This window comes from Oculina patagonica, chromosome 14, assembly GCF_052425735.1.
Source record: "Oculina patagonica isolate OP01 chromosome 14, crgOcupat, whole genome shotgun sequence".
Taxonomy (NCBI): domain Eukaryota; kingdom Metazoa; phylum Cnidaria; class Anthozoa; order Scleractinia; family Oculinidae; genus Oculina; species Oculina patagonica.
This window is the reverse complement of record NC_135771.1, coordinates 3,700,529-3,722,002: the sequence shown is the minus strand read 5'-3', so window position 1 is coordinate 3,722,002 and position 21,474 is coordinate 3,700,529. Positions and strand designations below refer to the sequence as shown.

Sequence of the window (21,474 nt, the reverse complement as noted above, 5' to 3'; positions counted from 1 at the left end):
GATGTTATCCCGACTAGAAAATCGACATCTTAAGTAATCTGCTGCTTTTGCAAATTAACCAGTGTCTCCTATGCAAAATTAAAATTTAAACCTTCACTCTCACAAGTCTTACATTTGCTTTCTTCTTGGGTTGGATTCTGCTGTTGTTGTTACAGTTGTTGAGAAAAGGTTGATTTTTCTCCTTAGGCTGCATTCATTATGTATGCTACAGGGGGGGGGAAAGAGGATTTTTTTTTTCAGCAGCCCATTGTTTTATATCCCCCCAAGGCCCATACAAATTTTCATAATCCCCCCAAGCAATCAGCCGAAAAATGAATACCCCCCCCCCCCTCCTCCCTCTCAACAAATATCAAAATAAATATCTGTAAACCTTTGTCTTACTAATTTTTGCGAGTACTAATTTTCGCGATTTTCGCGATTTCAAAATAATTGCGAAATTTAATGTGCGCGAAAAAAATATTTCGCAGAATTTACACACGCGAAAATTAATACCTTATTGTTAAGTAAAAGTAAATAAAAATTTTAAATGTTTAGAACTTTACAACTTTCTACCCTTGAAGTATTTTTCCGTCTTGTTTCCGACAAGCACCCTTCCTCGGATTACTGTTCTTCAGCTTGTAAATTGGCCAAAACCTCTTTAGTACAGTCAACAAAGTTTACATTTGGAGGTTCCTTGTAGTTACATTGAGCCAGACCTTTGTATATTCCCAGTAGTTCCATAGTCTTTAACGACTGATCAATGAAACACTGACAAAATCGCGAAATTTAATACACTTTTGCTCTAATTTTTCTTGCAATCGCGAAAATTAATACTCGCGAAATTCGGCTCCCGAATTTTCGCAAAATTAAGTACACGCGAAAATTAGTAAGAATAAGGTAATAGTACACTACATATGTTTGAAATTTCAAGAGACATGTTTAATAAGAACATCGAGAGTGCTTTGACTGTTTATGTCATACCTATGCGAGCCAGTCTAAGTAGCGCGAATTAGGTATAGATAGCCTGCCAGCTCGAGTACCAGTACTACCAGGAGTATTGACAGGAACCTCCGTTTCACTGTCACTCTCGTTGACAAAAGCAACAACCTCATCATCATCATCACTCTCACTATCACACTCATCCACGGATTCATTTCCGCTGTCGCCATCCTCTTCACCCTCGTTTTCCGGCCGTTCAGCATCATTCCTCTCAAGTGCGACATGTGCCATTATTCTCCTTATCTTATCATTTTTCTGAGGTTGCATTAAATGGTTCCATTTTAGATGTTTTACTTTCTATACTGTATCGAAACATTACATCTACAGGCCAGGCACACTACTTAAAAAACTTCAAAATAGGTACTATAGTCTATCAGAATAATAGAGGTACCCTTGTTGCCTACAATTCTTGAAAGAAGCTGCTGTACTTATCATTTCTTTTTTCACTTTTTAAAACTATTAAAAGAGCTAGACAGAATCTTACAAAAAATAAGCATCCCCCCAGGAGATATTTAAACAATTTTCATATCCCCCCTTTTTTTGCTCTAAAAATTTGAGAACCTCCCCTAAAATCCTCTGCCCCCCCCCCCCCTGTAGGATACATAATGAATGCAGCCTTAGTAAATGGAAAAAATTCCGAGTGCTCAGTGAAAACAGTTTGTTTGAACTTTAAAAGAGTTAAAAAATTTTAACAACTTCGAAAAACCTTGAAATGCAAGCTGCTTTCACTATGGAATACGAGGAATCAGTATTACATACTTGCATTGATCAATAGAAATGGCCGAAGTCTTATGAAAGTGGGTTGTATAACTTGTCCAGCTGCTAGTACCGTGTATAAATAAATGTATTGATTAATAATTAGATAAATAAATACATAAATAAATAAATAAATAAAATAATTAATTAAAGAAAAATCGTAAGGTAAAATGCAAATGATAGGATATCTTTCACATTTGAACATAACAATGGCTTCATGTTTACTGACGAATGTGTAATTTTTATTCCATATGAGCCAAAATTTGTTGATATTTCGTTAGAAGGCTATTGAATCATCCTCGGAAGTCTTCGGAAAGCATTCAAAAATCTTCCGAATATTTAAAAACTGAAAAATGCTGCGATCTCTCAGAATGGATAAATGTTGCTAAGAGTTCATAAAATTGCTCGCAATCTGAAAAGTTGCCAAACAGTTGCCGAGCAAGTTGTGGACAGCCTTAAATACAGTCACTGGTCTTATTCGGCCTCGTTGATGGAGATTTGGCGTTGTTGTGGCAAAAGTGTGTATATTTTTGGCTTCCGGGTTGGAATGGCAAAGAGCTTCAGGACCTTGAATGCCTAGAAAGAAAGAAAAACGAGAATTTAGAATTAGAATGCTGGAACTAACAAGTTTGATAAAACAACGACAGAAATTAGGCAATTGAGTGTTTTGTTTAGCTGTTTATACCATGCCATAAAAAATACAACCAATTAGAATACAGGAAAGCCGTTGTATTTTCGACGGTATTCAATCCAACCTACCCATCGTGCGCTACAATCTTATGATGGACGAAATATAGTAAGCGTATTTTCTATGGCATGGTATAAAATAGTTAAATTCTCGTGGTAAACTGTTAAGGCGAGTGTTTATACCAAGAAAGTGCAAGTGACAAGTGGGATATTCCATGGTATACCACTCGAAAGCGTTGCATAACTAGTATATATTTGTACAAGTTCTGCTGTGGGTTGGTCGAAATCCAAAAATATCTTAAAATAACGAAAATATCCGAATGCGGGAAACAAGTGTACGCTCATGGCATCCCTGGAAAATAAGTTACCGCTAACTCGACAAGGAAAAATTGACTATACAAAGATTAACGATTTATTTGCGTTCAAGTAAGTGAACTTCCATAACAACACAAGCTCTATTTTAAAAGAGAATAAGGCGAAAAGGACTATGTGTGAGCAGAAAACGCCCACACTGGTAGCTCATTCATAATCCCGTATTCACTGAGCCTTTTACCCCTGGAAGATGGGGAATTCCATATGTGGAGTATATAGGTATGGATAGAATACGATTTTTGAGGTTCTCAGTCCTTGCAATCCTTTTTGCCCCTTTTGGGATTGTCATTCCGCTGTGATCCGAAGATAGAACTAAATAGTTAAAATCAAAATGCGTTAACGTCCAGTTAAAATAAAAAACCACCTGTTCATAGAATTCTTAGTTTTTGTTTTACTCTTTCATCTGTCCTGACTTTAGAAAACAAGGCCCCCGAAACTGCCAGGGGCCAGCAACTCTCTTAGCCCTCCCCTCCCTTCCCCCTGTGGGTATTAATGAGCCAAGGGGCACTGCTAGGGAGCCTTCCCATGCCCGGTCACAGCTAAGCTCTCAGAGGCCTCAAGGCTGCTGAGCCCAGCCCCCAAAAAATCAAAAGCCGGGAGCAGTCCTGGCCACATTTCAAAGCAAAGTCTTTGCGGAAACAAGCCAAAAAGTTGACTTTAGCTGCCCTCCAGCCGGATTTGTTTTGAATGTCCCAGAGCGTTGCTTGCCCTCCAACGAGGTGTTACTTTGTACCATGGGATAGTTTAATATATAGGCAGTGAAGCAAGGAAGCGGAGGGGGGGGGGGGGCTACAGGCCCCCCCCCCTCACCAAATGAAATTTGTTTTTTTTTGGGGGGGGGGGGAGCGCTTAGCCCCCCACGTTTTGGTGCCGAAAATGTTGTGAGTGCAGCGTAAAATTGGTTTGTCAAGATATTCCGTCTCGTGAGTAAGTTCAAACATCTTCGAAACTTCCTTGGACGTGTTCGGAAAAGTTCGAAAAACGATCAAAAACGTTCGTATGGCCTTCGAACAACAATTGGAGAATCTTCGAAATCGATCGGTCTAGAAACTGCTTAGAAACTGCTTAATCTTCGGAAATCTTTCAGTCTAAAAAATGCTTAGAAATAAAAAGGTTGCTAGAACGGAAAAAAGTTGTTCCAATTATGAAAAACTACCGAGTATTTTTGGGACGGTCTTAGCCCCCCACGTTCCAAAACGCTCGGCCACCTCTGTGTTAGCTGCAAAGGGCCCATTTACGGGCCGAGTACCTCTTCCCGAAGGCTTCTTTAAAATAACGCTATCAAAGGAAAATAACTCACCATAAGCCACGCAATAGTGGCACCGAGCAAGAAGCCCGCAAAAACGTCGCTCATGAAGTGTTGATTGTCATTGATGCGGCTTAATCCAATGAACAAGGACAAAGACACGAGCACAATCTGCAGCAATGGCTTCAACAGCTTAGCTTCCGTCCTCACGGCTGACTGGATATAAAACTGTGTAGCAGAGAAATTAAACAAAGAAAAAACGCAAATGGTTTCACACAATCGTACGAGTGCTCGATGCAGAGCGAAAAGATACTATAACAATTTAAACTAAGTTCATGGGGGACGGTTGGTGCGATCCTGTTTCTGTACTATTAATGTACATCTGGGACTAGACTTGCTCCAAGTCGCTCGTTTCGTGTTGATAGAACTACTTGAGTAAGCTCGCTTTGAAATCGTGCGCGAGTGACCGCGCGAAATTCATTTATCCTTGCGTCGAGGAATGGCTCGGAACGAGCGACTGCTCGTTCCGCCACGATTCTCCGCCTTTTTGTTTATCATGCCCGCACTCGCCCTCCGTTTTCGTATTCAGTGGTCTCCTGCGAATCAAACGAGCCTGACTTGGAGCAAGTCTAATCTGGGACCGGAAAGACAAAAACACCGACATTTTAATAATAATATTAAAATAACTGTCGCGCTGCAATTTGTGTCTGACGGAGAAGCTCTGCCTACTATCAAAAGATCTTAGCTTGTTACCAAGTTCAGACACGAAAACAAATTCTACGCGGCCAATAAAGAGACAGGATCGTACCAACCGTCCTCCATGGGCTCTAACGGCAAAGTCTGATGAACGCTTCGTGCGTGAACCTCGAGTAACTGTCCGTACAGACTCTATATATCTTTTAATTATAGCAGAGAAATGACATATTTTTAGACATTTTATGTGTTGTATCGCCTTATATTTACAGACTAAGACTTACCGCAAGAAACAACATTCCGTACATGGAAATGGAACTGTGGCCAGACGGGAAACCCAATCTGCAAGGAATGGTTATCAACCATTTAAACATCATTGACATCATTTGATATTAGCCAATAATAGATCCATGCATCTATATCAAGATGTCTAATTGTTTACACAATCCGGACCAGTAACCGCGCGCTCTCCCAAATACTTTCAAAATTGTTTCAAGTTGTGTTTCTGAGCATCTTCAAACAATAGATATTTATAGCCTATGTTTAATTTCTATTCATACATTAAGGTTATATCTCCCTTTAGATGATCAAAACTATTGTTTTTCATGGGTTTAGAGAATTAGAGAATCTTACCAAAATGGCGCTCAGAATTATTCTAGACGAGAAGTCTCTGTCTAGAGATCTGTAAAGTATTAGATGCCAAGACATGATGAAAACAGTTTTTAAGACACTCCAGTTCGAAATGATGCCATACGTTAACACAACCAATACGGTCTTCATTCCTTTAGATACACTGCTGAAAACATGTGAAACAAACTAACCGAGGACTATTATATTTAAAATATAATTTTATTTTTACTTATATTATTAATACTAATTTATTTATTTATTTATTATTCGTCTTTTCTTTCTCGGAAAAATTAGCTATACAGCTACATACATACATACATACATACATACATACATACATACATACATACATACATACATACATACATACATACATACATACATACATACATACATACATACATACATACATACATACATACATACATACATACATACATACATACATACATACATACATACATACATACATACATACATACATACATACATACATACATACATACATACATACATACATACAACATACATACTTTATTGCATAGCTCCCCCTTGGGGGCTCTTCCGCCATACAGCTACCCTAGTAAATCCGAGGTGGAATAAAGGAGATGTAATGTAGGTTTAAGTTGTATAACACTAACTACAGAACAGTTTAGACCAAAAATCTGCGTAAACACCGTTTATTAGTTCTTCTTCTTCTTAATCCTGACTCTCCTCTGGGAGAATAGGGCCATATTAGTTAGTTAGTGTATTATTTGGGGTCTATACTGACTGGCTTTTATGATTACTTTGAACTGACACACAACAAGCAAACAAACAAAAACAACCAAAGCATCCTTACTGGGCTATTTTGACAGCATAAGGGTCTCCGGTGCAAACGTCACTCGTGACGTAGCCTTGTTGGCAGGCGACCTCTGTGACATTGGCCTTGCACACGCTTCCAAATGAGGGCCTCAGACGGCCCACAGTGACCTTGGAAAGGTCGGTTATGATTTCATTCACGAATCCACCAAAAATGAAGAAAAACATCAGCGAAATCATGCTACAAGGAAAAGTAAATCATTTTTATAAAAATGCAGGCTATTGTCGCAACTGTTGTAAGAAGGTCGATCGGTAAATGAAATATGCGCGGTGACGTGTAACGTGTTATACAAAACATTAGGGACCGTGTCACGGATTTTAGCCAAACTTAGGTATAGGAAATGACCATCAAACCCTTTAAATCAGGGTCGTACATAGCGGGGGGGGGGGGGAGGGGGGGGTTATTTGCCCCCACAAGGAATACCAAAAAAACTAAGAAAACTAAAGGAAAAGAAATAAACTAAAAAACGTAGAAAACTAAGGGCAGTGTACGAAGTTTGCCCCCCGCAGGCCAAAAATCCTGTACGGCCCTGTAAATATATAAAATAACCTCTTAAAACAGTGAAGGAATATTTAAAAAACACACCAAATGCAAAAGTAGGTACCGATGGCCAAAAATGACTAAAAACGAATTTTGATATGGGTTTTTGAAATATGGTCAGGCGGAAAAGTTTTTGAAATAAATCTTGTCTGCTTGTAACTTTAAATTATAACGCTCAGGAGACGCATTTTGCTGCAATCAAGATATGAATCATAGAGATAATTTCTTTGCAGGCGTTTAGTTTCATAGCGAATGTTTGGCAAAATTTCAAAACATATAAAATTAACTTAGCCGTGACACAGTCGCTTTAATAAGTGTGATATCTATTCAGAAGTTTGCTCTCGTCAGGGATTGCACGAGTACTGAACGCATTAATCTTGGTATCACTGATGAAAACCAAACTCTTGCAAGTGAAACTGTGAACAGTGAGAACAGTAACTAAAGTAGGGGGTATTTTACATGTATTAAATTTTTATCGAAGGCCTCTCACCCCGGGGGGTACTCCCATATATGAGCTATATAGGTATGTGCCGCAGGATAGGGTATGGTTTTTGAGGTTCTCTGTCCTTTAATAGGGTATCATTTTTGTTCCTTTTGGCATTTTGTTCCCGCTGTGATCCTTAGATAGGGTACCTAAATTTTATCAGCTTTAATAAACGCCCAGCTAATCGAAAAAAGGTATCTTAACCGAACAATCCATTCAAGGTATTAGTAAAGCGATTTTATAAAGATTTGTGTTTGGCCGTGCGCGGTTAGCCGCTATTTGGGTCGTCACGGAACGCTTCTCCTTCCCTTAAATAGGGTGTCATTTTTCGGTTTTGGGCCTTAAAAAGGGTATCCATTTTTGCTTTCTTTATCCTTAAATAGGGTCAGGGTTTAAGAACCTTCGCCGAAATTTATGGGAGTAGGGAGTACCCCCCCCCCCTCCCGGGCCTCTTACCTGGTAATCCAGGGCTTTAGGGTCATCGGTCCACATGATTCCTCCTTCTCATCTTGATCTTCATCTGACCTTGTCATTTTGTTACAGCCCTCAACAATCAATATCTGCCGTGTTCAATACAAATTTGTCGAGACTCGCGGTTATTTCACAAGCCTCTTTTAAGATCTCCATCAACTTGTATAAATGAAAAAGCCACAAAACAAAAGCTCAGAACAAAAGCTCCCTCCCTCCCTTCCTTCTTTCCTCCCTCCCAAAAAGGAAAACAAACAAATTCACTCGGGCCCAGTCGGAGAACCTTGCTCTTCGTAATCCTCACCCGAGGCGCGCGTTTACGATTGCTTTTAATAACTCTTCTACAGAACTTCGAAAAATTGCGTCGAGATCTAATTTACACGAGAGAAATCAGCATAACCGAACTTGAGAATCATTATGCTGCGTACAATTGTGTGCTTCTTTATCTTGTTTGCTCTATAGAAAATTATAATCAAAAAGACAATAGACTTGTTGGAGTGCGAAGTGTTGTTTTACAGGTATTGATTAGTTTTCCTTCCGGCGGTTCTTTTGGCAACGAAAGTGATTCAGTTCCGTCCCAGTTGCGGCATCAGTGTTTTTCCTTTTGTTTGGCGCTCTTCGGTCCGGTCTTGACGTGTCCCGCGTCGGATCGCTTTCGTGGACCGCGGCACTTCGTGGAAAGTGGTTTTCGTCTTTGGTGAATTTAAAAGTTTCTTTGATGGTTGACTAACTTACATCAACACTTAATAAACAATCCGAGTCCGCCCTACCTTTTCAATTGAGCTCAACAAGTGTAGCAGCAGATATAGAGCTGTTCGATCAATGGAATGAATGCTCTCGTTCGAGAACGTTTGATCATGCATTTACACTTGTTCCGGGAGACTTCAGCAGATATCTGAACACAGCTGAACCAACTAACCTAGTTTTTTTTTAACAATCTCGTTGTGAAGTGTTTTTCACAAATTTGCATAAGAAAAGAAGTTGTTCTACCGAACTAAATAAATTACCTCTACAAACTTTAAATCTTTTCGCTTAACGACTCGAAAAAAAAAAAACAACTGGAAATCCACGTGCAGTTCCCTGGCTGAAATTAAAACAGCCGGATATCGTTGCCTAATCATTTCGGTAAGCTATCGGTTACTGGCATTAAGTTTGCAAGCCAGGAACTATTCCTTTTACAAAAGTCTTTTGCTTAGGAATATTAATTTTCAAAGAAACTCAGTTTGTCTTCAGCACCCCAAAGCTTGGTCTTCACTAGCGACGCAAGCACAAGTGCAAGCACAAGCGCGATCACGCAAAAAGGACAAAGTTTGACCCTTGTGCTTGTGCTTGCCGCAATCACAAGCATAAGGGTCAAAATGCAATGCGCTTTTGCTTGAGTGGAAGCCTTTTCACGGTGAAATAAGAGCAGTTATCCTTGCGCTTGTGCTTGCGTCGCTAGTGAAAGCCAGGCATAAAAGTCAGCAGGAAAAGCGAAAGAGTCACAACACTATAAACAACTAACGAAAATGTCCTTGTAAACGTAGTAATGATGTAATAGGAAAGATTTCCGCACAGTCCCATACATTAATTATGTATGCAACTATTTCATACTATCACTATACACAAACAGCAATATCATGAAAAGAACGAGTCAGTCAGAAAATTGCATACACAATTAATGTATGTGGCTGTGCGGAAATCTTGCCCAGTGAATTTCTAATTTAAGTAATTGGAGAAAAGAAGCCTGAAAAAATTCAGGGCTTCAACGGGATTTGAAACCGTGACCTCTGCGATACCAGTGCGATGCTCTACCAACTGAGCTGCGAAGCCACGCATTGGGAGCGAGGTCAATTGACCTCTAAATTGACATCTACATTGACCTTTTTACTATAAAGACTTCTATTAAAGACTGTAAATGATGTTGCAACGCAAACTCACCACCAATAAGGGAAAGATAAACGAGAGCGATAAACGATAATGATAAAGCTTCGAAGCCCACAGAGCTTATCTTTTTCGTCTTCTGAATGCTTGTATCCCCGCACAGAAATTCCGTCTTAGTCGGGTACAATCCCTCCGCGGTGGTGTATAGAGTAATCTTGATTACCAAGAAAACGATAAAAACCAGTAGAAAACATATCAAATCGAGCACAATATTGATAAGTTTGACGTTAGAAGCCATCTTGTGAGCTTAAACGTCGATCACAGTGTTGGATCTTACACATTACGCGCCTTTTTTGATCCCTTAGGAATATCCCTTAGGAGATTAGGTGTTAGTTGGCGTCGGATTACATCACGTAGTTAGCAAAAGCGTTTTTGTATTACTTTATATTCACATTTTCAGCGTCGTTACCGTCAGTTTCATCTTAGTGTTCACCGTATTGTACGTGCGCAGATTTCTGCAGTTTTCGCCTGCTGTTACTACAGCGTGACTTTTTTCGCGGCCACAGCACCAGAAAAATGTGAGGCATACAATTTTTCTGACTGACTCGTTCTTTTCATGATTGCTGTTTGTGTTCAGTGAAAGTATGAAATAGTTGCATACATAGTTAATGCCGTGGGGCTGTACAGGTGCGGAAAACTTACCAAATGTGAGTTTTGGCGCTGCTTGTTTATTTCAGTGTGTTTCATAGGTTTTTGTTTATGTTGTTTTTCAGTTTAAACCCCAACTTCGATCTCACCGATTGAGAGTTTATTATTGCCGTGTCTGGTCGCGATCGTTATATTATTGAATGGTTTCTTCGAACATTATGCAAATGTTCTTGTCTTTTTTGCACCACTGCGTTTGAACATAAGAGGGCTTGGTCACGCACCAGAAGCGATTCTGTCGTTTTTTAAAAAGCCTGAAGTATTTCAAACTAAATAAGGAAAGGCATCGTAAAAATCTTCGGAGATCTTCGGTCTAGAACTTGCTCAAAATACAACAAGTTGCTCGAAAGGAAATAAGTTGCTTAACGAGGAAAAAGTTGCTCGAAATATGAAAAGTTGCCAAAAAGTTGCAGAGTGACTTGTGGAAAGCCATAACGGAGAACCCACCGGGTGTTTCAGTCGGAAAAACTCCCTAACGTTGTTTTCCAAGCCGCCAACAAAAAGTTCGAGGGGGGTTTTCATACGCGTCAAGGTTATTTTTTTACCTTTGTAATCCAAACAAACGTTACTCAGGTTAGCGCGGGAACATTCAGGACAATACCCGGTCTAATCATCTTATAGTAAATATTGCTTGATTTTAACTACTGGCCCTCTTATTATGTTAGTCATGTAATAATGTTAATTTACCGAAGGAAATAAGACTGGTAAGCAAAGTTAGTAGAGCGGTAACCTAGACAACTTAGAAAGAAGCGACAGTTTAATGAAACGAGATAAAAACGCGCAACGAAATTAAGAGAACATTTCTCGCCTTTTTTTATTTATTTAGCAAATACTACAATTCTTCAACCCGGCCTCAAGAGTCCTCATGGGCCCGATGAGGATAAGTAAGTAACTAGTAACAATTCTTCAATGCGTTACCCGCGTATTAAACCATGTTCTTAAAAATCTACGATAAAAACATTTTGTTGAAAGGATTTTTATCTGCATAAATTACTTTGCACCAAAAATGTGCTGGTGTAAATAAAGTGCAATGCAATAAATAATTTATTAAAGTGCATTTATGCTATAAATATTATAAACAGTTGTCTTAATAAACAAGTAAATAACAGTGCAAGTGATACATTAATATTATTCAAGCCAGTCTGATTAAATACACGAGACTGGTCAGTCTGTGTAATGACAGCCGGTTCTAACAGACTGGAAATTGACAAATAAGTCTTGCAAGTATAGAATTACCAAAGATAAAAACAGTCCTTAACATGGCACTGTAAGTTAAACTCCCGGGGTGGGGGGGAACTCCCATATTAAATGGACGGGGATGCTCGTCGGAAATTTTGAAAAGAACCCCTAAAAGAGACCAATCTGGGCGTGACTCAAGCTATTTTAGACCCCTAAAAGATACCAAAATTCTAAGAAAAAAAACTTATATTGGTATATTTCTTCGTGTATAACCCTAAACGAGACCCTGACGGCTAAAAATATTGTCATTTTCTTGCATTTTCCCCAGAACACCCTAAGCGAGACCCAAAGTCCGAAATTTATACCCCTAAGCGAGATGACGAGCATCCCCGTCACTCTCATATGGGAGTACCCCCCCCCCCCCGGGGGTTAAACTATGTCCAATTTCAGCAATTTGACCTATGGACTGTGAAACCTGTGAAAAACCTTTTTATATACAAAATTATAGAACTATAAAATACACTTCTGCCCCCACCAAAATGTCATTTTCTGCTAAAATTATCCCACAAATAAGATCCTTTAAAACCCCTCCAAATTTCAAAACCTTTAAAAGGAAATTATTACAACAATTTGGTATTACATTTTTTTCAAGACCCCAGCAGTAATTTTATTTTATGAAAACCCAGTTAACACAGACAGATTTTGGTGATCTGTTGGATGTCAGATTAACAGGACTCACTGGCCAGAGGGTTCAAATGGCGCAGACCAAATGGATCACAGGCTCTGGGAACGAGGATGCTACAGACGGTAATTATTGCCAGTTGTGTGACAACTTTGTTGTAAAATGGTTCCATTTCTTTAAATTTTTATGGCTGAATTGCTAATAATTGGGATGCCTGGAAACTTCAGGTTTCCCTAACCCTTCAGGGGGGCCAGATGCAGGATTTTTCTTAGGAGGGGGTGCACCAATAAACCACACAGTTTTTTTTGGGTAAAACACCAGTTGTATTAGAAAGCTACAAGTCATCTCAGGGGCGTTTGGCAAGGACTCTTAGCGAAGGGCCAGCCGCTGCTGTCCATTTTTTTATTTGAAGAATAGATTTGGACAAATGGAGAGACTTTTTTTGTTTGCCTCAGGGAGGGGGGGGGGGGTCATGCATCCCCTGCATCCCCTGCACCCTCCTCCTAGATCCACCTACCCCTGCCCTTCGCTCTCATCTTATCTCTATTCCATATTCATATGTTTCAATGAGCTAGGCGTTTTATATGCACAGCATACATGTAAAATTACTAAAAAAACCATTTCTTTCCTTATCCAATCAACCTTGAATAAGCGCCCACCTTGAATAAGCGCCCACCCTAAGGTAGGAAAAGTTAATAGGCGCCCGGCCTCGAATAAGTGCCCACCCCCCACCCCACGAAAAAACTGAAGTGCACAAGAGGAGTATTGATTATTGAAATTGACTAAGTACTACTAAGAAGACTTCCCCCATGACCGAGTTTTCTTAGTATTTTTCAGAAACTTTCAATGAACAGTCAAAATTTTGCTTTGTTTTGTTACATAAATAAACTTACTTTTTGCTAAAAATCGCGAAAATTTAATAAGCGCCCAGCCTCGAATAAGCGCCCACCTCGAATAAGCGCCCACTCTCAAGGTCCAAAAATTTAATAAGCGCCCAGGGCGCTTAATCGAATAAATACGGTATCTGCTTTTTAAATACAAATTATACTGGCATAAAAATTTAACCATTTAAAACCACTTGGCTTTTATAGCCATCAATCAGCAATTGATGATGGGAAAACAACTGTGATTTATTTGATTAATGGTAGCATTACCCACTCTTAAGTTAATGTGCAGTTCCAACAAATATTCATACCCACGCTATGGAAGACCATTGGAAATTCAGAGAGGGTGGGGTGGGGGTCTCAAAAGCCAAACTTTTTAAAGGAAAGTATAATTCTAAACTGGAATTTCTAGAGGGGTGGGGGTATTCAAACCAAAAAACCTTCCATGGGAGGGGTATGGATATTTTCTGGAACAATACAATTAAAATACTATGGTAAAAACGATGTAGAATAATTGCAAGATATAAAACAATGAGAAATAGTAAACAAGGAACATATTTACAAGCACTACCAGAAGAAAACGTGTGAAAACCATGTGAAATAGTATGTGAAAAGAAGTTTAATTTGACATGGTTTTCATATGATTTTCACACGTCCACCAAGGCCTGCTAAAGTGGAATAGCACTATCACCATTCAGTTGTCCTTCTTCTTCACTTTGAGTTACTGCATTTTGATGTATAACATCTGTTTCATCAGAGGGATGGCACTTAGGGCAGTGGGAAAAGGAAAACAGCCTCAGTGATCGGAATGTCTGGAACAAGATAATTACGACAAGTATGTCAGGATTCAACAGATTTTTATACAGGTTGTAAAGAGGCACTTTCCAGGTTGATTTAGGCTATTGTGTGCTTATAGCCCAAAGGCCATTTTCATTGTCCTGCCATTTAGTCGAGATATTGAGAGATAAAATCTACTAGCCCTGCAAGTTATCAGACAGTCCTGAATTGCTTTGCATACTGAAACTCTAAGCACTCAAAAGCATTATTTTTCTGACTTTCATGTTTACCTTTTTCACTTTTATACAAATAAATAAGTAAATAAATAAACAAACAAACAAATAAATAAATAAACCAATAAATAAAATGAATGAAAGATGGGCAAACAAACAAATAAATAAATAAATTTAAATTACGGTACTAATAAAAGACATGTATATGTTACAATTTGTAGAGACCACTGCAATTGTGGTCTAACAGAATTAAATTAATCTTTCCCTGCAAGAGTTAACCTTTTAAAAGCCAATTAATGTCAAAATATAACTTTTAAGCCGGCAATTAAAATATTTTAATGCAGCTCTAGTTATGCAGGAGTGGCAAAGCAAACACAACAAATACATTATGAACTACATGTACAAGGTATGATTCACTTACAATGAAGAAAGCCACCATGGTACCGAGGAACAGGCCAACCAACACATCTCCCCAGTGATGCCAGTAATCAAATATCCGAGACAATGCACAGAGAAGCCCCAAGCACAGGAAACCCACTTGAAAAAATGGTTTAACCAAGTTGCTTCGTTTTGTCGGCATTGAAGATTCTAGATATAGCTGAAAGTAAAACAATACAACGGAGCATTCACTGACAAATCATTCTATATCCCAAATGAAATACAGTGTAATAGCTCCATAAAGCCCCCAAGGGCTTATTTCTTTTAAGGACCTTTCAAGGGTTAGGAGGGGGGAGTTTAATAGAGAGGGTGGCTCAAATAATAAACAAAAAATAGCAGCTGGTCTCTGAAGAGAAAGGACCTCCTAAGATGCTCATAAATTGAATCATCAAACAATGGAAAAAATGCATTTTCTAGCTTTTATTTGCAAGATGCAATGGGATGGAATTCACATTCAAATTTAGCTCACTGTATTCGTGAGTTTTTACTTCTATCTGCTCAATTTTTTGCAAGGGATTTTTTACATGGTTTACTTGGTAAATTTTAAATTAGAAAAACAAAGAAAATTTAGAAGAGTTTGTCCCAGAGTCCACAAATTGCTTTAGGTCTTAAAATATCAGAATTTGAGGACTGGTTCTTAAAATATTGAAGAAATTTAAATGAGAATGTTGGGCCCTCAGGCTTAGGAAAAACTGAATACTTACTGTTAGAAACACCATGGAATAAGCTGAAAATGAGGCATGGGCTGATGGGAAAGAGTACCTAAAATGTAAACAAATCACACATTACAAACTGCCAATTTAATACAACAATGCATGTCCATAGCCTAAGGGTAAAACAACTAGCACAATATTAAATCTCCAGGTCTTTAGCTGTGTTTTTTGTCCATATATTTAAGGGGGCTTTAGTAGAAAGCGAGGCAAGGCAGGGACTTATTTCAGTTTAAATGGAAGGGTCACTGTTCAATGAAGACTTGATGCGATTGCCACATATTTAAATAAAATTTCAGTTACCTCAACCAGGCTATGTGATTTTTTAGAGGCGAAAAAAAGTTGGGCAGCTTCATTTTCAGATAGTAGGCTCATTACCCTAATGGTTAACGTGCTGGGCCGGGTTGTTCAAAGCACGATTAAGCTAATCCAGGATTAGTGTGAAGTTTGATTTCAGTTTTTTAACTTCTCATTGAGGTTTTCTCTTTATATTTTCTGTCCTCCATTTTTGACATCGACTAATCTCAAGCTCCACAAAACATAAGCAATAAAAACACTTTTATCCACGAGAAATTGAACCCTCGATAAACTTTTAATCCTGGGTTAGTGTTAATCGGCTTTCGAACAACCCGGCCCTGGACTTTAGATCTTGCAGTCTAGGTTCAAGCCCTGGCTGCAGTCATTGCACTGTGGACTTGGGCAAGACACTTCACTTTTACAGTAACTCCCTTCACCCAACTGTATAAATGGCATGGGTACCTGGCAAATTTAATTCTGGAGAACACACAGGGAAGAGACATATCACTAGCAGTTGTTTTGCACTATTGTTTGTTTATTTGTTTATATGGATGGGGCGGTGGCCTAATGGTTAGTGCACTGGTTTCCAGATCAAATGGCCCGGGTTCAAGACCTGGCTGGGTCACTGTGTTGTGTTCTTGGGCAAGTCGACACTTTGCTCTCACAGTGGCTTTCTCCACCCTGGTGTATAAATGGGTACTGGCGAATTTATGCTGGGGGGTGGGGGGGGGGGTGAACCCTGCAATGGACTAGGATCCCATCCCGGGAGATGTAGATACTCCTAGTTGCTTCATGCTACCGAAACTAGGATAAGCTCCAGCCTGATGGGCCACTACGCTTGAATGCAAACTGTACATACCTATTTGACTATATAAGTTACTGACCTTGCCTCTAAAACATCTTTAGGATCTCCAGTACAGATGTCCTCAGTGATATAGCCCTGACTGCAGTTCAGTAGGGTTTTATTGGGTTTGCAGATTGCAATGAAGTATGGTCGCAGCCTTCCCACAGTTGCTTTACCCATGTCGGTAAAAAGGTTTGTAATGAGTGCACCAAAACCAAACATGAAAATAAGGAAAATAGTTCTGAAAAATAAACAGTATACAGCATGAGTTCTTATTTTAGTGAGGTAGTTTTTTTAATTTTCTCATTTTGTTACCTTTTATTCAAATTTTGTTTTATTTTTACTTTATGTAATGTGCTATAAGTTGATTATTTTTTATGGAATCAGCACAAAATAAGTATGTCTTATGAATTATTATTATGATTCATAATTTATCATTTTAATTTATTATTATTATTAGTTCTCCTTTCAATATGAATTTCTTATAATAATAGATAATTAACTTAAGGATAAACAAAGAAAACAAAACCCCCCTGACTTTTCTTTGACTATAAATGTTATTATATTATAATTTTCACTAACAAAATAAGCCTGAATATACATATGTAAATAAAACATGTATTTGCCAAAAATAAAATGAATATTTTTTTTAAAAAAAATTGCCAATTTACATCTTTTAATTTGCTTTACTAAATCTTTTGCAGAAAATAACAAATAGTATTTTAATTTAGTAACCACAGTTAAACATGAAACCTTGAAACAGAATTCCTGAATTTTTTTTACTTTGAAAACTTCACAAGATAATAAAATAATTAGAATTAACATGACCAGATACTAAATTCCCTGGCAGGCCGGCCTTTGAATTTTTTCTCTGACCTATGACAATTCTGCTTAATTATTTACAGCCTTCAGGCCTGCAAATAACAGTCGGTCATCAGAAATTGGCCGACCAAAATGTGCTCATGTCCGACGAAATCCCAAGTGTGGTCGGACGTGATGTCCAGACAATTTTTTGATCGTAAATCATTTTATGGCAACAAAGAATAAAAATCTGTCCGACCACAATTTTGTTTTGTCTGACCAAGATGGTGTCTTAGCCCCAGGGGGGTACTCCGGCCTGTAAATGACGGGGATGATCGAATGAAGGCAAAATTTAGGACCCAATAAAATCCCTAAGTCTTCCGACATAATTTACCCAAAAAAATCCCTGAACCAAAAATAACCCCCCCAAAAATCCCCTGTCAAATTACCCCTAAATTGCCAGGAGGTCCAATAACATAACACAAAGAACGCTTGTTTTGTTTATTCATCATACCATAAATCTGCCAAGGCTAGGGGTATCAAATGGTCTTTGCGAGCATTTGTGAGCATGCGTGCAAAGCGTTTTTCTTTGCGAGCACGAGCACTGACAAAAGTTTGCCTTGCGAGCAGCGAGCACTTTTCAAAAAGTTACACCACTGAAAAACGAGCATGCGAGCACTTGTAAAAATGTGCGAGCACGAGCAAACGAGCACCCACTAAAATTTTGCGAGCATTGCGAGCACTGCAAGATTTTGAGGGACCATTCATGACCCCTAAGGCTGCGCCAAGGCCGCGCCAAGGCACTTAAGTTCGTTTTTAATACCCAAAAAAATCCCCTAGCTAAATCAAGATACCCAAAAAAATACTTGCCAAATTTTCCAACCCAAAAAAATCCCAGAAATGAAAATTTCAAACCCAAAAAAATCCTTCGATCATCCCTGTCATTAATAAGACGGAGTACCCCCCTGGGGTCTTAGCAGGACTAATGATTTTTCAAGTGAAAAAAATTATTTGCAGCCCTGGCCTTTAAAATAAACATGTTATAAAGCTTTGGCATGTTTAGGTTATAAGATAATATTGAGGGCATACTTATACATGTAAGAGCTATTACCTTCTCTGCCATGGTGAAGGATTCCATTTTAATGGCCCACATTTGATGCTGATTTTGCTAAGTTCAATTTGTGGTTTCCTTTTCTTGGATCTAGAGTTCACTGCTTCACACATGATAATCTGATAAATAAATGAATGAAATAATGAATGAATGAAAGAAAGAAAGGATGGATGGGTGGATGGATGGATAACTGAACAATTGATTGCTCAACTGATCACCCATGATCTGTCAAATAAAAGAAACTTTGATAAAGGAACTTTGCCATGCAGAGGCCCTGCCAGGGGGGGGGGGGAGTGTCCCGTGTCGCTTGTCTAAATTTAAAAATACGCTGTGTCGCTGTTTTATCAAACTTTGCGTCACTGTCGGTAGTAAAATTGAAGGAAAATTAAGTGTTCTTGTGGGAGTTTGTTTTTCCAAAAGGATTGTCTTTTGTCGCGATTTTATTTCATGTGCTGTCGCTACTTTTTGGGCCATGTGGCTTGTTGAAATTTACCCTGGCAGGGCCTCCATGTAGTGTCATTCTCTCAGTTACATACTGAAAAATTAAAATATTAATTTTGATATAATGCCAGGGCAAAGCTACATAATTTTTTTAATAGTTTCAGCACTGGCCAACTGGTCATAGAATTATCTAAAATATCATAATAACTGCTTAAAACTGTAGAAGAACTCAAAAGAAACACAGAAAAGCCAAAACTGGGTTTGGATGGGCAAAATTGGAGAAGACTAAAACAGACTGCATTATGGTTTGTTATGTGGCTTTATTATATGGCTACCATAGTACGCGCGCTCTGATTGGCTGCTGAGCGGGCATTATTTTCTTGTAATGACCGGGCATTATGAAAATTTTTCTCGGCTCGACGTTTTTTTGAGTTGTGAGTAAAAGCTACTAGCAAGGGGGCAAAAACAACAAAAAATGCCGACAAAATATAACTATCTTTTCAATAACTGAAAGAAAAATATAAGCATACTGATACTTCTTTAGTATGAGCGACGAAGAGAGCCACAAGAGAGCGAGTTTTACCTCCAGTGTTTTTCCCTTGATTATACTCTTTTTGAATAGTGCTTAAACGCCATATAATAAATAACTTATTAACCTCGTCCGTTCGGTCATTACAGGGGAATCTCAGACCTCGGCCTTGATGTATTGACCTCGCTGTCGCTCGGTCAATACATCAAGGCCTCGGTCTGAGATTCCCCTGTAATGACCTCACTCTCGGTTAATAAGTAGTATGTAATTTTACCAATAAAGGAATGTTGCTTTGTGATTTGAAGTTTAGAGCTGATAATTACATAAACAAACGAAATTACCTAAAATTCTCAACCCTAGCTCTTCAAAAACCCTGGGTGCTACAAAGTATTCAACTTTCAAAAGCGTGGGGGTATACATATCTATTTAGAAGGGAAAAGAAGTTGAGGAAGGTGGGACAGCAGCTGCGAGTTGGCACAACAAAAGAACCCCTGAACGTCTATTGTTCAATTAAAAAATCATTGTCTTCTTAAACAAAGAACACATGATGTTCATTTGACTGAAATCAGCGACAAACTTTTCAGCTGCATTTAAACACAGTTACCTGTACAAACTAAGCTTAATCTTAAGTTTACTGTAAAAGCACAGCTATATTTAAGAGTTTGATGGTTTGTTTCTGAACAATATACACAAGAAGACATCAACGCCAATAACTCGCAGTGATTTTTTTCATCGGGAAAGTTTTCTCAGACTTTAAATACACTTGAGCTTAATCGCTTCCTGAGAGTAATCGTTTGTTGAAAGACGTTTGTTTGTAAGCGGATTTAAACGACTATTAGCAGTATATCTTGTTTCACGGGTTAAGTAAACCCTGTCCACTACGCAAATAAAAAAAGCAATTGAACGGAGATCTTGTTAAATAAACTTCAGACTTACCACGGCAATCGACGCAAAGAAACCAACAATAAGTGTGAGCCAAGTTGAAACAGTTTCTTTCTGAAATGGTTTTTGCAAGCTTGTGTCGTCACAGAAAAATCCTCTGTGAGATGGTTTTATTGGGATTACGTGGAATAACATGTCCGCAATCCCAAGTACGACAAGACAAATAATATCCATGATTAAATGCCATCGGATTTGACGATTTGCCATTTCAATCTTCTAGATGCACTGAAACAAAAATCAGGTTGAAAAATGCAAGGAAATGAACAAATTTGTATCGTGACGCACAAACGATTGTATCGTAATCTTTCTTTTTCTGCAGTACTTTAAATCGACGTTTTTAATTCATCCCAGACATCTAGTTAAACACGAATATGCAAATGTAGGACAATATTTGGATATTTTTCCATTCTTATGCAAATACACTTACCGATAAAATGCCGCCATTTTTCGTCTTTTGAGACTAGTTCTCAAGCTCTTCGCGACTAATACTTTAGACTTGTACCCAGTCTTCCCACTGCTCATACGAGTTTTGCATAACTACAAGTTTAATACATGTGGAAGGTTTTGCTGCGGTTTTATTTCCAAATTTCCTCTAAAGTGGGTATTTAATTTATCATTTCTTAACCAGTAGATCTATTTTAACTATTCTACATGGACCACAGCAAAATTAGGGAATTCAAATCATCCAAGGTCGACTTTTATAAGGACAACAACTTAATACCACGCAGGCTGTCTTTCAGTTTTCAAAACGACACTGAAAAATTATTGCCTTTCACCTCAGCTCCATGTTTTATACTGTTACAACGATTAGTAACAAAAGTCATATGTATGGTATGCATAATAATTTAATTATTCACATGCAGCATTGTTAGTAACTATGCATGTACACATAAGCTTATGTAAAATGCAATACAATTCTAAACATAAACCAAACTAGGAAAAAAACATGCTTTTTAAGCAAACTGCAACAACAATAACATTGTAAATTTTTAGTTGCTAAACAAAAGGTTGTTGTGTGCTGCTACAGGGCTGTAGACAGGATCCTGCATGGGCCATACTGGAAAGTTCGTATTTGATACGCCGGTTTACGCCAATCCCTATGAAATCGCCAAAATTGGCGTAATTATCGTCCTGCCGAAGATCTTCGGCGTAACATACATGTTTTCCAGACTGGTGCATGGGTGGGTGCAAGCGCCAGAGGCGTGAGTATCTCGGGGAGTCCTGGGGGTATCCTTCCCTGGGAAATTTTGAAAAAACAAGTTGTTTTAGTCCACATAACCTGTATTCTGATGTCATTTTAATCCTCACTTCCCAATTAGGGG

At 38.5% G+C, this 21,474-nt stretch overlaps 1 protein-coding gene across 1 annotated transcript; it reads right to left on the bottom strand.

Annotated features, from left to right (window-relative positions):
• Positions 1-1,980: 1,980 nt before the first annotated feature.
• On the bottom strand, positions 1,981-21,198 carry LOC144639073 (phospholipid phosphatase homolog 1.2 homolog). Its single transcript, XM_078498330.1, has 12 exons — positions 20,147-21,198; positions 18,241-18,359; positions 16,369-16,569; positions 15,182-15,239; positions 14,461-14,637; positions 13,699-13,841; positions 11,406-11,481; positions 7,705-7,808; positions 6,204-6,404; positions 5,017-5,074; positions 4,094-4,267; positions 1,981-2,310 (listed from the first exon to the last, which is right to left on the bottom strand). Exons 1-12 carry the CDS (start codon positions 20,357-20,359, stop codon positions 2,209-2,211), a joined length of 1,626 nt encoding a protein of 541 aa, XP_078354456.1. The 5' UTR covers positions 20,360-21,198; the 3' UTR covers positions 1,981-2,208.
• Between the last annotated feature and the right edge of the window lie 276 nt (positions 21,199-21,474).